Below are 19264 nucleotides of genomic sequence, written 5' to 3' on the forward strand. Positions count from 1 at the left end.
ACATATACTCGGCACTCAGGGCAATTGAGCAGTGAGGGTTCTTTATCGTGCCAGCGCCTATCGCGACAGGGGACCTACGTTTTTAAGGTCATATCCGAAAGACCTGACTTTCACTTCTAGTGCCGAGCGCTTGGCGAAAGAAAAGTGACTACGTATGTTTACATCTTAAGTATGACGCGCCGCCGCGAACGAGAATCGAACCCGAGCCTCCCGATCACAAAGTGAACGCTCTACCACTAGGCTTCCGTGACCGGTTTTATTAGTTTGAAGATGCCGTTATGGGAGATATATTGTTTTCTATACTTAATGATTGAAAATTTAATTATACAGAAATAATTAAACAGCAATCCATGTTATACTGTTATAACCTAGGTAAGAGCAGTTTACGCATTTTTATAAACCGCTTCGCGGGTTGTTATTAATTCATTTCTCAAACAGAAATTACTTAGACTTTGCTTTGGAAATGCAACATAATATATCATCTACGTCATGTGACGTCATAAACGGAACTTTCCAAATGCTCGTGCCGTTTGTTTTCCTTGGGCAACAAAAACTGATCATGTGACCAACTGTATGTCATTGAAAATTGAATTTTAATTTATTTAGCATTGTTATATAAGGAAATACATCAGCAAATGTAAATTTTTCATGGAATTTGTGCATTTATTTGACTGATTTGCAATTGCACATAATTATTGTGGTGTAAGGAATGGCTGTTAGTAGAGGAATGCAGGTGTAATGACGAAACGTGTACCCGTAGAATATTGACCGGGGATCATTTTCCACGTAAAAACTTGATCCCCTGGTCAATGTTCTACGTAAAAAAATTTTTAAGTATAAATTATGCCTTAAGGGACATTTTTGGAAAAAAGAATAATGGCCAAGCGTCCTCTTCTGATACTGAAAGCTGGTTTTGGTTCACGTTGTTTAAAGCGTGAAGACTTAAGAATTATAGAAAGTCCATGTACACATCCGAGAAAAAAAATACATACAGACTCTAAAGATGACATCAAAAAGCTGCTTGAGTTTCTTATTGACAATATTTATGTGGGTTTTGGAGACCAGGTCTTCCAACAATCTATTGGAATCCCCAGGAGTACCAATTGCGCTCCATTATTAGCAGATCTATATTTGCATTCTTCGACATTTAGATATAGCAACGACGTTTTGTCAATTAGCAATGGTAATTTCCATTCCTAATTCAATACGATATGTCCTGTTGAGCTTGATATGAAAGATACCACAGAGTCTGACACATCTGTTTCATATTTGGATATTTTACTTGAAAAAGACGTTAATGGTGATCTAGCCACCGGGCTCTGTGATAAACGTGATGACTAACTTTTCTATCGTCAACTTTCCTTACTTATGCAGCGATGTGCCTGCGTCGCCTGCGTGTGAAGTTTGTATCTATCAATCGGTTTGGTGCACGGGGTAGTGCTCTGCGTGCGGGCGGTTTTTGAAACGATGTAAATCATTGAAAAACGGGTTGATGAAACAAGAGTGCGGACGTTCTCGTTTCACGTTCTCGTCATCATTTCGTGAGTTCTATGGCCGATGCAATGGCCTTGTCGGCAAATGCAGTTTGTCATTGATACGGATGCGGGCTGACCTTATTCACACTGGCTGTAAGTCCATTGTTTATAGACCCTGGGTTGACGACGGGTTTTCCCATTATTTCCCGATGGTGACAAGGAGCGCACGGCAGATGTGACTGTTCGACAGGGTATGCTCGCTCCTCCATTGCACCTGATCCCACCTCTGATGTTTTAGAGGTCCGTGTTTCTCTGCTCCTATTTTGTATTGTTTTATTAAATATTGTTCGTTATCTCCATACCCTTCATTGCGTATGATGCTAAAATGCATGTAAAAAACGTCGAATGACATCATATATTGTGAATGTGTTAAGCCTGTGATATATACATTATGACGTCATAATTAAGAGCAAGAGCCACTAAGGGTCTTTTTGGTCCTGAGAATTTCTGAAAAATCTAAGCTGCTCAAATTAAGTTAAAAATGCAGTATTTATCACTTAAACTGTTTATGACCATGTATTGAACATGAAGCAATTTTCCCTTTAGTCAATGCATTATGACATCACAAAAAGCGTCATTTCCCCATATCCCTTGAAAATGGTCCCATATCGCTTGAAAATGGTTTTAACTTGAAGCAATTCTTCAATATTTCATTTAGAGCACAACCTCTGTTCCAAAATATGCAATTGCATAATGTAAGATCTATTTCTAAAGATTAAAAAGTATGTTTTAATGTTTGGATCGTGGACTGTGCTGATATCTTAATTATTTGCTGTAGGTAGTCAGATACACATGTTTCTGAAAAATTCAAAAACATTTCATTTTCCCAAAGCCTGTTTTCTAACACACAGATTCTAAAAAAGAAATTTTAATTTAGGAAATGAAAGCACTATGTCTCTACTTTATTTTGATATATGAAATGGGAAAGAGGGCGATAAATTATTAAAGGAATGGAGCTTACTTTAACTTATATTTTACGATATAACATAACTTGGGGCAGTTTAAGCAGGTTAATAAAAAACGTAAACTGCCCCAAGTTGTATTATATCGTATAATTAAAGTTGAAATAAGCTTCAGTCTTTATCATTTAATTTCAGAGCAGACAATAAGACAATTTTCCCCCCAGAAAAGGCTTCAAATTGAAACATTCAAATTGGGCAATTTACGCTTTATAAACCGCGAAGCGGTTTATAAAAAAGCGTAAACTGTTCCAACCCAGTTTATACCGTATATTATTAAATGATAAGGAATTTTGGTGCTCTCTGATTGGTCTAGACGCAATTTACTGGTGTGTACATCAGAGTGAGTTCACCTCAAGTGACGTTCTGGGAGGTTTATTCGGGTTTTCCCTCTCGACCAACCATAGATTTGCTTACAGCTTTTTCGACTAATCAGATTGCGTGTTTCAAAGCATGTGTCGGTGTGAATGTAAACATGTCAGACGCCATTACCAAGGAGAAAACGAACATTTGAAAGTAAATGGTTGAGTATTTATTGTTTATTAATATTGTTTTTAGCTTTTTAACTAATATTTGTTTAGCTGTTGATGTATATCAACATGTAAAAAGTGTAATTACACTTTACATTATGGATGTTTATATTTGATGGAGACAAGAAGGAAAGAGTCAGCAGTGTTGTAAAATTCCTCATCATCTAATAAAACGGTTATTGACTTTTGAATTCGGTCTACTCGTGACTATACATACCTGGTCAGGTATTGGTTAACCTCGGCCTTCGGCCTCGGTCAACCAATACCTGACCAGGTCTGTATAGTCACGAGTAGACCTCATCAAAAGTCAATAATTGTATAAAATGGGTAGCTTTTAAATTCATTGATTATAATTTAATTTTCATTCATTTGATGTAAGATTGACTGATTGATTGTATATTGTTTAACGTCCCTCTTGAGAATTTTTCACACATATGGATGCCGATGCCGGTGAAGGGCTTCAAATTTAGACCTATACTCGGCACTCAGGTCCATTGAGCAGTGAGGGTTCTTTATCGTGCCAACGCCTACCGTGACACGGGACCTTGGTTTTTAAGGTCATATCCGAAAGACCCGTGACTTTCACTTCTAGTGCCGAGCGCTTGGCGAAGGAACAGTCACTACCTATGTTTACGTCTTAAGTATGACGCGGCGCCGCGATCGAGAATCGAACCCGGGCCTCCCGATCACGAAGCAAACGCTCTACCACTAGGCTACCGTGACCGGTCATTTGATGTAAGAAAAAAGGATGATTGTTCTAACAAAATGATTTCAATTTGTACAAAATTTTAATGTAACGTCAGGCAGATTGATACGTTTTTGACGTAAGTCATTGTAACGTAGGCAACCCATTTTATACGATATAAAGTAAATTTTTTATCCAATCAAATACAGCGTTACAACCAGAATTAAATTATTTAAGCATTGAATTCATATTTTGGTGTGTTATAGGACCGAAGACATCCCAAAATATGAATTAAATACTTATATTTACATTCTTTAATTTTTCCTCTTCAAAATTGTTTATTTCGGTAATCCTTGATGTGAATTTAACCCCCTTCAAAAGTCGTGTGCTTTATAGACAAATTAATATTAAATGCACATTAGTTGTATTTTACGTTAATTCAACTGGGCTAATTTTTAAAAATTAAATTGTGTCAAACAATGTACATTTTGGTGTTCATAAAATATTGAAAATGCATCTATAGTTCCTACTGTGTATTCTAAGGCGAGGTGACAAAGTTTCGCGTGTGTTATAGAGATTTGAACGTCATGGATTTCTCATGAATTTCATAAAGAAAGTTACACTGAATGTAAATATCTAAGCATTGAATTCATATTTTTGGCTGTCTTCGGTCCTATAACACACCTGGCCGTGCCGACAAATTGAATACCACGCGTTAGCGCGGTATGATAAATTTGTCGGCACGGCCAGGTGTGTTATAGGACAGAAGACAGCCAAAAATATGAAATCAATGCTTATATTTACATTCTCTAATTTCCCTTTGTCATAATTGCTTATTTCTTTAATCTTTAATGTGAATTTAGCGCCCTTCAAAACTGACGTGGTTAATAGACGTAAGAGCCGTTTGTGACGTCAGATGACGTTGTAAAGTTAAATAACGCAAACATTGCGAGGAAAAAAAATGACAAATTAATTTTAAACGCACATTTGTAGTATTTTTACATTAATTTAACAGGATTATAGTTTTTAATTAAATTGAGTCAAAACATTGTACATTTTGGTGTTCCTAGAATATAAAAAATGCATATAGTCCCTAGTGTGTATTCTAACGCGAGGTGACAAGGTTTCGCGTGTGTTATTTAAGGAATGTTTTTTAGTTTTGTGTGAGTTATTCGTGTGTGAATCACACAGACTTGTCACGTAAGCATATTTCATGAAGCGCGCTAGCGCTTCATGAAAAATATGCCTATGTGCAAGTCTGTGTGATTCACACACCAATAATTCACACTAAACTGAAAAACATTCCTTATATTTACATTTTAACGTTTTGAGGCAACTAAAATATACTCAATATTTGAATTTCTCGCTGTCCTATATTATTGCATTTTACTAACGTCGCTGCAGTCTCATTGTGACGTCATGTTAACGCACGTTTCTCCGTGTATATTTCTACGCGTGAGTATACACGAAAATGTTTTTCAAATCAATTTCACAGTAAGCTTACTAGAAAAACGCAGCGAATGTAAATATAGAAATTTGAATGTCATGGATTTCTAATGATTTCCATAAGGAAAAATACACGGAATGTAAATATTAAGTTTTTAAAAGTAATGTCAAGCGGAGTAATACTTTTTTGACGTAACTCATTGTGACGTAGATAAGTCATGTTATACAAAATGAATAAAATCTTTTTTTCCAATCAAATGACGTGTTACAAGTTAAATTAAATTATAAATTGATATAGGGACAGCGCCATTTTATATATAAAGTGAACCTATCTCTTTGATGATACTTTTCCCCCTAACTTAACAGCTTCAATAAAAATTGCAGATAATAAAGCATTCCGAAATTCATGGAATTCAATTCAAAATTGGTTTTAAAGCTAGATGACTTACAATTTCTAAAATTAAAGAAACCTGTAGGCACCTTTCATTTATTACATCTCGACCCTAGACTATCTTATGTGATGATATTAGACAACTTATTGTGATAATGTTAATGACATGCAACTATTTTGAAGAAATACAAAAATTCTAAGAAATCTTCAGTTCCCAACTAAAAAGAATATCTTAATGAAATGTGCCTGAGTCAAAGATGTTTTGTAAATTGTGTTTAAATTTTGTAATGTCTACAACTGTATCATGAAATGATATGCATTCCTTTTCATAATTACTTGGTCGCCCGCGAGGCGCAGTGGTTAGAGCGTCTGCTCTAGAGTAAGGAGTCAACCCTTACGTCGCGGGTTGGAATCCCACTGCGGGACGTGGAGACCGGTCCTTAGGATGAGACCGTATAAACCGAGGCCCCGTGTCGCAGTAGGTGCTGGTACGAAAAAGATCCCTCACTGCTCAAAGGCCCTGAGTGCCGAGCATAGGACAAAATTTGTAGCCCTCCACCGGCAAGTGGTGGCGTCTCCATATGAGTGAAAAATTCTCGAGAGGGACGTTTAACAACATACAATCAATCAATCAATCATAATTATTTGCTCATGTTTATTATAATGGATTGTGTTTTATTACAATTTTTCTATCAAAAATGATCTTTTTAAATAAAGGAAAATACAATTTTTGATACATATTCAAATTATAAATCTGAACGTAACCCCAAACAGTCATATGGTAATTTAATCCCGTGTAAATGCAAAAAGGTCAAGAAAATAACATTGATTTATAAAGTACCCATCTCTCATTCGTTTACTGTGAAAGGTATATATTTTAATCAATTCATGTACTCGTTTGGGTAGGTTCTTCAACATATATTAAGGATTGAAAACATTCTGACAAAGACCTCAGAAAAATATCTACAGATTTAGGGTGGAAAATTGACTTTAAAAATAGAGTTTAATTGCCATTATTTTTTCAATGTGGACTACATAAAAAAAATTATTTTTGAGTAAAATAGCTAGAAATACTGTTCAGTTAATAAAGTCTATAAATGACGATATTTAAAGAAGTATTTGTGTTATTTTTTACATTCATGACAAGTATCCATAAAAATGGGAGACATTGTGTTGTTGCAACATATGTATTTACATAATGTACCATTCAAAGTTTCCCATGCTGTACTACATTTAATACCACTGAAACACGTTTTATGCTTCTGATGACTGATTGATAAACAAAATCTAAATAATTATTTTGAAAATTCAAAATCTTGTGGCAAAGATTTTTCCGACATAGGTTCTACCTTTTACAATTTGGCGTCTTCGAATGTTTTTGCCAAAGTAAGCTCTTCTATTAAATAAAGAATTTACAGTTGTACAGTTGTACAGTTGAAAATTGTAATACATAAAATGCACCTACAGTGTGTATACTTTCCCCAAAGATTTTAAATATTATAGATTACATCAAGTGATAAAAGAATTTATAGCGTTCATTTCAAAATAGCTGAATCCAACCCAACACCCCCACACTCCCCACAAAAATCAGGAATTCTCCTTGTCTGTATTGGCTGTTACATATATCCCGATTAAAAAACAGCTAAAACAAACAAAAATTACAAAAAAGGTTGAAAAACAAACGATTGTCTATAAAAATCATACCTTTGCTTTAACTATGAACTTCCCCAAGTCTTTGACGGTAATATGGCCTTCATAACTGTAAAAATATTCATAACCGCTTTTGAAATTTATAAATTTGGACTCGGTTATTGGTATCACCAAGATGATGGCTAATGCACATAGAGTGCATACAGACAAGTTGCCCATGTTAGGGCCACTGTCAGACTCAAGATCTTGATTCTAAATAATGATTTAAATTCTATAAAGGTAAATGCTACTGCTATGGGCATGCATGCATGAATTGGAAGGTAGCATTTTGAGGGAACTTTAAACTTTTCTATACTTCAAGCTACTGGAATTTTCCGGTTAAAGAATAATACACATACATACTTTAAGGAAGAAAAAACAGTCAGGTTATTTGTGTGCAAAATATATACATGTAGTTATTATCAAAGACATTGAAATACAAAAAGTGTATCAGGAAATGTAAATTGCAATTGGTTTTAAAATATCTAAATCTTTAGCAATTTTCTCAGTTTTTGGAAAAGCGAACCCAGAGATTTTTTTAGAAAAGGAAACCTAAAATTAATTGGAGGTAGAAAAATACCCACAGGAGTATTTTTGCAATTAGTTTGGCTTTAGATATAAAGGCTCTGGCATTTGTTTTCTTTTAAAGCAACATAAATGTAATGAGTCAATTCAGGTGCTTCTTTTAAAATATCTGTATAATACAGCGAAAGATTTAAGAAAAAGTATAGCCAAAATATGACAACTAAACTGCACTGTAAAGCAAATAAAAACTGCACAAAAAATATGTCAGGTCTACCTTTTCGTTTTTTCGTGTATGTCAAGGTCACGTCACTTTTATTTTTAGTTCAAACTTGTAAACAGCATTCAACTGGAGCATGCATAGTTGAGAAATAAGCTCTAACAACTTCTTTTGAAAATTGTATTAAAATTCTTTGTGCACCTACATTCATTCTTACGTACTTAAGATCATTGTAACCATGGTAACTTCTTCAACTTCAACTTCCACAACTTTCTGCGCACAAAATTTTCGGGCATACTGAAATTATTTTTACTTATATTTTTCATTTTTTTCTCCATAAAAGTAAATTGTTTTAGGTTCTGAAACTTTTTTATTTTATGAGACCATGTAGCTTTTAATAAAAAATTTAGTTACCATGCTAACATCATTCTTCAAAATAAAAGAAAAACAAAAACGACAATTATGTATCATAGTGTTGTCTACTTGCATTCCACGTTGTATTATACTCAGACTAAAACTGTTTTGGAATAGCATTTTTAAAGTATGTCACAAAAATATGTCACAAAAATTCCTATTTTATTGACCGTGGCAATACTGTTCATCGCAATCAAAATCTATCTTAGTGTAGTCTACTTATGTGCCAAATTATATTGAAATCAGACAAAAACTGTGAAGAATTAGAATTTTTGAAAATATTTCATAGAAATTTCTATTTTGAGTAACCATGGGAACATCGTTCATCGAAATCAAAATCCCATAAACAGAATTGTGTATCTTAGTGTAGTCAACTTGTGAGCCATGTTATATTGAAATCAGACCAAAACTGTATGAGGAGTAGCATTTTGAAAGAATTTCACAGAAATTTCTATTTTTAGTAACAAGGCAACACCGTTCATCGAAATCAAAAACTGATGAATAGAATTGTGTATCTTAGTGTAGTCTACTTGTATGCCAAGTTATATTGAAATCAGACCAAATCTGTAAGAGGGGTATCATTTGAAAGTATTTCAGAGAAATTTCTCTTTTTAGTAACCACGGCAACACCGTTCATCGACATCAAAAACCGACACAAAGAATTATGTTTCTTAATGTAGTTTACTTGTGTGTCAAGATGTATATAATGAAATCAGACCAAAACTGTAGGAAAAGTCGCATTTTGAAAAATTGTTTACAGACAGACAGCTAGACAGACAGACAGAAAGACGGACGGACAGACAGCTAGACAGACGACGGAAACAATATTATCACATAAGTTCTTCTGTTCTCTGACCAGTAGAGCTTAAAATTGACCATTTTCTAATCAACCGTAATAACATTTCAAACCCAAGCTTACTGTTGTAAAAACTGCAAATAAATAAGTTATAAATTTTATTTCCTTTGCAATATATAAATGAATTACATGTAACACGATCCCGAGATAATTTGGTGTTTTAATCAATGTTTATGAGGACAAAAACGTTATTTGTATATATAGAAAAAACAAGGTTATTAATGAAAAACTTTTAGCGCGCATCGGTTGTGCTTTAAAATCAAACCAGGTTTATCAGAGCATGAGACTTTAACGGGTACCTTTAAGAAAATATAAACCACATCTAAATTTCAATCAGGAAGAATTTTCAAGTCTAGTTTTTTCCAGTTCCCTTAGAGGAACATAATGGATACAAGATATTTTATTGTTTTTCTTTTTATAACGTTTTGGAACATTCCCTTTGTCCAAGGGTAAGCAATATCTTATATGTTATAAAAAGAAATAAATGTATAATAACTTAAAATTAAAGTGAGAGATAATTTTTTAATTAAAAGATTAGATTATGTTTAAACATTTAGAATAATTATAATAAAACATTTTACATTCATTCTTTTTCACTTAATAGGAAGTGACAAAAGAATCACTACTACATGAACTGTATGTTTAAGTTCCGCCAGACAATATTTGTAACAAACTTGTTTGATTATTGTAAGACTTATTGTTTCGACTGTAAATTCAATATCCAAGAAGAACTTGGTTTTAATTTTAGATCTGGAAATCAAGCTTATACAAAGAGTTCATATTCTAGGGATGAAATTCTCCCAAAAAGATTTTTTGGTTTCTAATAATTATAATCAAATATAAAAGTGAAAGACACGGCTCAAGCAAAATGTACATTTAAGACCGCGGAACATTTACTGGCAAGATTGAAAATATGCAGTTTACGTCATTTCTATCTGTTACAATCAAAACATCAATGATAGACAATACAAGCAAATTCAAAGAATTGTGGTCCCCCGCTTTCGGTGTCTTTGTGGGTGAGATGTCATTTTTTATGACATATTGTGTCTTATATGAACAACCTATCATATGTCATTTATTTAGAAATTATCACTGAAGTTGATATGTGAAGAATAAAAATCCTAACCCTAACCGTTCAAAAGATATAGCCAAGATAATTTTTTTTTAAAGTAGGTCAAACTCCAAGGTCAAGGTCAAAGGGTTATAGTTCTTTGGTATCCATTGAAAGGTCTTCTCACAAGGATTACATATTTGAAGTATAAAAGCCCTAGCCATAACATATGTGAAATGTGAAAGTCCTAGTATCTACTGTTCAAAAGTTGTGGCCAAGGTTAAGCTTTTAAAAAGTAGTTTAAACGCCAAGGTAAAAGGGTTTTCTCACAAGGATTACATTTAGTATGAAAGCCCTAGCCCTTACCGTTCAAAAGTTATGGTCAAGGTTTGTTTCCAAGTACTGAAGGTCAAAAGGTTAAAGTTTTTGGTATCCAATGAAAGGTCTTCTCACAAGATTACATATTTTAAGTAAAAAAGCCCTAACCCTTACCATTCAAAAGTTATGGTCAAGGTTAAGGTTTTTTCGAATGAACATAAATCTCCAAGATCAAGGTCAAAAGGTCAAAGTTGTTGGTATCCAATGAAAGGTCTTGCAACAAAGAATACGTATTTTAGATATGAAACTCCTAGTATCTACCGTTTAAAAGTCGTGACCAAGGTTAAAGTTTTTAAAAAGTTGTTAAAACGCCAAGGTCAAGGTCAAAGGGTGAACGTTTTTGGTATCCAATGAAAGGTCGTTTCACATGGATAACATATTTGAAGTACGAAAGCCCTAGCCCTTACCGTTCAAAAGTTATGGTCAAGGTTAAAGTTTTACATAAGTACAGATATCTCCAAGGTCAAGGTCAACAGGTCAAGGTTATGGGTTTTCAATGAAAGGTCTTGCTACAAAAAATATATATGTGAAATATGAAAGTCCCAGTACTTACCTTTCAAAAGTTATGGCCAATTTCAAGGTCAAAAGGTCAAAGTTGTTGGTATCCAATGAAGGTCTTGCCACAAAATATACATGTGAAATATGAAAGTCCTAGTATCTACCGTTCAAAAGTTGTGACCAAGGTTAAAATTTTTAGAAAGTAGTTAAAACTCCAAGTTCAAGGTCAAAGGGTCAAAGTTCTTTGGTATCCAATGAAAGGTCTTCTTACAATGATTACATATTTGAAGTATGAAAGCCCTATCCCTTACCACTCTAATGTAATGGTCAAGGTTAAAGTTTTTTTCATAAGTACAGATATATCCAAGGTCAAGGTCAACAGGTCAAGGTTATGGGTTTCCAATGAAAGGTCTTGCTACAAAAAATACATTTGTGAAATATGAAAGTCCCAGTACCTACCATTCAAAAGTTATGGCCAAAGTAAAAGTTCAGAATTTTTGTGTAAAAGTGGGTCAAACTCCAAGGTCAAGGTCAAAAGGTCAAATATGGTGGTACCAAAAGAAAGGCCTTGTCACAAGGAATACACATGTGAAATATAAAAGTCATAGCTCCACTAAATCAAAAGTTATGGGCAAGGTTAAAGTTTTTGTGACGGACAGACTGGCAGACTGACGGACAGACGGACAGACGAATGAGACTTAATGTCCCCTCGCTTTTGCCAAAGCGGAGGACAAAAAATGGGCGGGTACAATTCGACGCGGACAACCGAGAAAACATTGGATTGAAATTCTAGTTTGAAATTCATTTTCAATCCAACTGAGATGTTTTCAAAAGCAAAGTGTGAGTGTGAATGTATTATCAAGAAAACAAATATAATTTTAATTTCCACATACGTGTTGGTTAAAATTTATATCGATATGAGTTTATAGCGTATAATATAATCTTAAGGACACTGGTAAAAGTCATAGAAGACAATTTTTTATGAGACGGCCAATTGAATCTAGAAGGGGGGGGGGTAAAAATTGTCGAGTCAGATCATGCTTTGTACCAATACATGTTTAGGATAACAAGAGCTTTTTTAGTGCTGTCTTCAATGATGTTAAATGTTTGACAACTTTCTTATTTATTTTTCTAAGATCATTAAGCCCCCCCCCCCCCCCCCCCACACCAAAGCACACATAACACACAAAATTATACCGAACAGAAATCAAATATATGTCACATCATATATTTCTTTAAAACGCTGGACAGAAAATTTCTCATTTATATATCATTTTCAAGCTATACCGAAAATGAAATTATTTGTCGTCTGGGTCAATTAGTAATAATCTGCATTCTAGCGTAGATGAGGTGGATTGAAAATAAATTTCAAACAAGAATTTCAATCCAATGTTTTCTCGGCCGGCCGCGTCGAATGGTACCCGCCCGTTTTATTGTCTATTATTAAATGTTTTGATTGAACAGATAGAAATGACGTAAGCTGCATATTTCCAATCTTGCCAGTTAATGTTCCGCGGTCTTAAAGAACGCAAATCGGGAACATCTCGCAAAGGCGAAACACCCAAAAACATCTGGGATGAAATCAGCTGCCATGTAGGAGTGAGCATCTCCTGCCGAACTGTCACACCCGCCGTGCTCTTTGATATGATCGGAAAAAGGGAAAATTCAGCGTGTAAATAACTAAATAAGGAATAAGAAGGATATGGAAATAACGAACAGTATTCAATCTCAAAGTCCAAAAAACAATACAAAATAAGAGCAGAGCAAACACGGACCCCCGAAGCATCAGAGGTGGGATCAGGTGCCATGGAGGAGTGAGCATCCCCTGCCGACCGGTCACACCCGCCGTGTGCTCCTTGTCATGATCAGGAAATAACGGAAAAGTCCGTCGTCAATTCAGTGTAAAAATAATGGACTAACAATTGGTATGAAAAACGTCAGTCAGCATTTGACTCAATGATAAACTGTATTTGCTGACAAGGTCATTGCATCGACCATAGGACTTACGAAATGATGATCATGACTTTAAACGAGACTGCTGATATTCTTGTTTCGTCAACTTGCTTGTCAATAATTTACCTCGTTTTAGAAATTGTTCATACTTAGAGCATGCTCTTGCGTATCGAATCAACTGAGATATATATACTCCGTATGCAGGTTATGAAGGTATATTGCTGCATAAGTAAGGGAAGTTGACGATAGAAAAGTTAAAGTCATCACGTTTATCATATGGCTTGGTTGTTAGATTACCATTAGTGTCTTTTTCAAGTAAAATATCCAAGTATGAAACAGAAGTGTTGGACTCTGTGGTATCTTTTATCTCAAGCTCTATTCCCGTCAACGAAGCTGTGTTTATCTTTATATTAACTTCAGAGTATTTGTGTTTACAATCGGAAAGTTTCTGATTGTATAACCCAAATACTCTGAAGTTAATATGTTTGGCTTCTGATTGACAGTATCAATGTGGTTTTTGGAGACAAGGTCTTCCAACTACCTGTAGGAATTCTTATAGGTACCAATTATGTCGCGTTATTAGAGATTATTATAGACCTATTCATATGAATTTTAATGCAGCAGAATTTATTCAAAATCTTAAACATGAGCATACGATAGCTGAAAACAGCAAAAAATTCCATATTTTATGATATGCTGACCTTTAATCTTATGGCAAAGGTAAAGACTTAATTACAGTTGTTTTTGATTTCTTAAAAATGTTAAAAACATAACATAATCAGCTATAGCGCATACAAGAACTTTCAAAAAAGGCTGATGAATACATTTGCAATTAATTGCTCTTGAAATCTTAAGTTCGCGAAAGACGTGGGTAAAAGTTTGGTGTCTCTATCACCAAAAACTGAATATAATGTTTTAAAATATATCTTACGAGGGCTGTTCGAAAAATATTGAGACAATTACATTTACTCCATAAAGGACGGAGATATTTTCATGAAAATTCATGAACATTTTATAAAGAACGAATAAAACACTTATGCAAAATGTTTAATTCCTATGATAATAAGAAAAGTTTAGGTGAAATGATAAATATGCATATGTCTATCGACCCGGAGCAGCATCACTACGTCATTTAACGTCATGTCAGCCGGATATGGTTTCGCATGTAAAATGATCGGGAAGCGTTTAATCCTTTTTCTACTTTGTAATTAGTCTCTTTCTTAAATTATTCCTTAAAATGTATGCTGTTGCTTCCCGAGTGTAAAATTTTCATTTGTGGGAAAAGATGACTCAAAATTTTGCAGTGCCGATTTATGCAACGCGGGTCAACGATATTAATACCGTAACGATAATTATACCGTACGTAATAACTGATGGTCGTCCGGAGCTTTTGATTTTACTCTGGTTGAATTAATTGTAAAAAAAAAAATGTATAGCAATGAAATAACAAACCCTAACACATTATTTTTTTCTCGTTGTTATTGTTTTAGCAGGTCGTCGGGTCTGGAAAAGAGTTCTACATTGCGCTACACAAAAATTTAGGAATGTTCGCTGCTCCGCCCTTGACGTCAAAATCCATCTTTTTGTTCTTAGCAGATTTCTCTACCACGCTTAATTTTTTTATGATTTCCGTATACCTGATCAAAATTCTAACAAAGTTGCACAACATGAATTTGAATTAAAGCTGAAAAATTATACACACAAACAGAATTATTTTCGCTCTTATCATGGGTCCACGAAGAGTTAAAACGTTGGTGTTACATATTTTCAATATCTGATTTCAAGACTGCTCCGGGTACCCCTACTGATGACGCATTTATATACCATTGTACAGAAAATATTTAATATTTGTAAAATATTTTTTGCTTTTATTAATTCTTAGTGTATGTCAAACGTATATACAAATTTTCACCGAAAGACGTTCATTAGAAAGCAAAATATACACAATGTCTCAATAATTTTCGAACAGCCCTCGTATTTTGAACCTTAAAAATATTTCAAAAATTTTTCTTGACAAAAAAGCATATCTTTATTTATTCTTCGATAACAAATTATTAAAATTTGTTGTTAAGATCAGCAGAATTTAGAGCCATCTGCTTTTAGTTTTATAAAACATTCATTATTCGTTTCATTTATCATTTCTACGTTTTGAACATATTTTATGATGTAAGAAATACATAAATGGATTGGACAGCAGGCTTAGCCTATATAAGCCCTCTCCACAGGTACAAAGTTAATTAATACACATGTAGTAACAGGATCATATATCACCAATGAATTATATTTAGCTGACACAAAATTAATATAATTTTCATTTATCATTCTTTCATAACCATCTCTTTAAACCTTTTCACAGAATATGTAATCAAAGTATCAATTTACTTATTGTTTTCTTAGAATTCTGATGAGTTAATTTTACGTGTCAGATACATGATCCGCCACGTCCTTATATATCCATGTATATATCAATTTATTGTTCAAACTAGTTGTCTAACAATTAAAAAACTTTAAAACATGTACATTTTAAAACCGTATTCCTCTTTAGTTTGAACTTAATATCAATTCTCTATAAAAATCAAAATTTCAAATAGGGTCGTGGACATGACATGTCTCCAATTTAGCTGAATTTCACACCATTTACTACAAATGGCATATCTTTAATAAATATGATGTTAAGGGGGGACCTATGTCTGAAAAGTCTTTGTGTGAAATTTTCAAAACTTTGACATTTCTTTCCTGACCACTTGCTCTTAATTTTTAGGTATTAAAAACAATACCTTTATATGCTTATTTCTACACAGGAGCACGTGCAAAAACAGTGTGAAATGCTAAAAATAGATTATTTTCAGACATTGTTGTTCTACCCCAAATATGCGCTAAAAAGAATCAAAAATGTCAAATTACATTCAAAATCATCAAGTATTTAAATCATTTGACTTGTATCTTTAAAGTGAAGGCAAAATCATTGTGATTCATCTCGCATGAAAAATTGAAAAGGAGCACAAAGTAAGTGTTACCCCATTTTTCTTGTCGTATTTTATACAATTCCGACATGCATAAAAGGTAATATCTTAAAAAGTCTTTGTGTGAAAATGTTGTAATTCATATTTTTCGAAAGGAATCAATTATCTCTTTATTCTAATAAAGAAAAAAGTATACCTTTATGATAAAATAAACGAGAAATATGAAGTTTTCTTTTTCGTACTCTTGTGTCATAAATATTGACCTTTCTGCACTAAGACAAAGGTAAGTAAGCACTGACAAACACCTAAATATAAAACTATTTTGCAGAAAACAAGTATTTTGTTTAGATTAGTAACAATCTACACTGATTAAATCTTTTCTTTTTGATTCCAATCATTCTGTCCCCCCCCCCCCCTCCCCACTCTTCCCGTCAACAACCAGCCCCTATAAGAATTAACCTAGGAATTACTTTATAAAATTATATATTAATGTACTAATCAATAAGCAAGTATAGGTACAAATACATTTCTTAATTTGTTTCTTAGTTTTATCGAGAAAATACATTCAATTAATGGTAAACATAAAATTAAACATACATTTCCTTGATTTTAAGCCGCTTTCTTTTATCTTTTTGCACTTATATCAGCATATTATCGAGGTATTTTCTCACAACTGAAATTGCTATGAATCCAAAGGAAGAGATTTCTAATATTAACAAACTCCATTAATCAAATAAAACTGCTATTAATGATGTATAAATTTTCTTTTTGTAAATTGTGTAAGTTATTAATTATTAACAATGTTATCACAGTTGCAAAAGTCAACAATTAAAAACAAACGTCGCTATTGTGACGTCACATAACGCTGCTTTGACGTAGAACGACATAGGTCCCCCCTTAAAGTCTAACTTTTCAATTTGGTTGCCATGGTAACAAGGATGTTATATTTAGAACCCTCTGATTAAGCAAATTTTGCTCTGTTTTAAATTAAATTAGTGCACATTCTATAAATTTGTGTAAATTCACATGAAAATCATATTCTCTGAGCTCATATTACTTAAATCTGAGAAATAAATTTCATTCAAGATATTTGAACGGGGATTAAGCCAATTTTCATCGCAGCATTAAGGCTGTTAGCAAATTGGCAATTTGCCAAATTTGTCCTTTTTTAGTCATATTCAATGAAATTTTTCACCATTTTGACAACTGATATACGGAAGCCCAATAGTGCAAACCAAAAATATATAAAGAAAAACGAAATTAATATATAGAGAAAAACGAAATTATTAAATAAAGGAAAACGAAATTAATATATAAAGGAAAACGAAATTATTAAATAAAGAAAAACGAAATTAATATATAAAGAAAAACGAAATTATTAAATAAAGAAAAACGAAATTAATATATAAAGAAAAACGAAATTATTAAATAAAGAAAAACGAAATTAATATATAAAGAAAAACGAAATTATTAAATAAAGAAAAACGAAATTAATATATAAAGAAAAACGAAATTATTAAATAAAAAGGAGAGTGAGGGAGAAAGAGAAAATATCAACTGAAACAAATACTTCAATCTAATGTTTGAAGTAAATTGTCAATAATTGTTTAACGGTATACGTAATTTGTTAATGTGTGGCATTATGCATAGAGGATCATGAGGGTGGCTGTTTCTGCTTGATTAAAATTAATGACATCCAATTCAAAAGAGCACTTGAATCGCAAAAGGTCAAGACCTTGCGTATCGTATTACTGGATTCCCACGAACTTAACCTAGCGTCCGATCTGTGTACCCATAAATCTTAGATTGTTTAAACTATAAAAAGAAAAATGATTTGATTACTTTGTGGGATTTGTTATTTACAAGAGTGTGCATTGTTTGTTCACAAATATCACCGACTTATAAATACACAAATTGAGAGTTTGTCATTTAAAATATATGGGAACACGAACTATAGTACCACTGACTTATAAATAGTACAGATTGAGAGTTTGACATTTATAATATGTGAGAACAAGTACTAGTAGCCAGTACATCACCTCTAATTATGCGTTGATAAGACCAAGGAATCAACTGAAGGTGATTTGCTTTACTTCTAATATAGTAAGCAATCATTAAAATCTACTTCTTGTAACCTCTTTGACTTGTTTTACTTTTTGCACCTGTTCTCTTTAAACAATTTTTTATTATGTCAAACAAACCCAAGTCCGATCGATAACGTATTATTTTATAGCATTTTCTAATGAATGTATTGTGCGATAGTTGAATAATGGATAAGGGAATTTCCTTAATGTTAAAAATTCAACAATTACGAGTTGTAAACAACGGAATCTTAACGTTCATGTTTTCTTAAATAGTTGTGCAATTAGATATCAAAGGTTAAATTCTCCCCATCCATGAATTGTAATGGATATGTTTTCGATGTAGGAAAAGGTGAATGGAAAGGCAAACATCTCGCTCGTTTATTGTCGAAACAAAATCAGGTCCATCAGACGCGGTGCACTAATGATTTATGGGTTCAGACCCTTACCGTGCACCTCTATAAATTCCGTATTTTAGTTTCAGTTTTTCTACTTTTAATAATTTCGTTTTTCTTTATATATTAATTTCGTTTTTCTTTATATATTAATTTTGTTTTTCTTTATATATTAATTTCGTTTTTCTTTATTTAATAATTTCGTTTTTCTGTATATATTGATTTTGTTTTTCTTTATTAAATAATTTGGTTTTTCTTTATATATTAATTTCGTTTTCCTTTATTTAATAATTTCGTTTGCCATTATATAATAATTTCGTTTTTCTTTATTTAATAATTTCGTTTTTCTTTATATATTAATTTCGTTTTTCTTAATTTAATAATTTGGTTTTTCCTTATATATTAATTTCGTTTTTCTTTATTTAATAATTTCGTTTGCCATTACATAATAATTTCGTTTTTCTTTATTTAATAATTTCGTTTTTCTTTATATATTAATTTCGTTTTCCTTTATTTAATAATTTCGTTTTTCTTTATATATTAATTTCGTTTTTCTTCATTTAATAATTTCGTTTTTCTTTATATATTAATTTTGTTTTTCTTTATTTAATAATTTCGTTTGCACTATTGGGCTTCCGTACTGATATATTTGAAACCATGTATCATTAAATAAACTATATATTCTAAGGTTTTATGAC

At 32.7% G+C, this 19264-nt stretch overlaps 1 protein-coding gene across 1 annotated transcript in view; it reads right to left on the reverse strand.

Annotated features, from left to right (window-relative positions):
* The window catches only part of LOC134255325 (uncharacterized), a gene marked incomplete at its 3' end in the record, with an annotated part of 92696 nt that extends 90952 nt beyond the window's left edge, over window positions 1-1744 (reverse strand). Inside the window, exon 1 of the mRNA XM_062737847.1 lies at window positions 1613-1744. Coding sequence (XP_062593831.1) covers window positions 1613-1744 — 132 coding nt within the window. The remainder of the gene's footprint in view (window positions 1-1612) is intronic.
* Between the last annotated feature and the right edge of the window lie 17520 nt (window positions 1745-19264).

Source organism: Saccostrea cucullata, unplaced genomic scaffold (genome assembly GCF_032062105.1).
Source record: "Saccostrea cucullata isolate Sc308-1 unplaced genomic scaffold, CSIRO_AGI_Scuc_v1 ctg978, whole genome shotgun sequence".
Classification (NCBI taxonomy): Eukaryota; Metazoa; Mollusca; class Bivalvia; order Ostreida; family Ostreidae; genus Saccostrea; species Saccostrea cuccullata.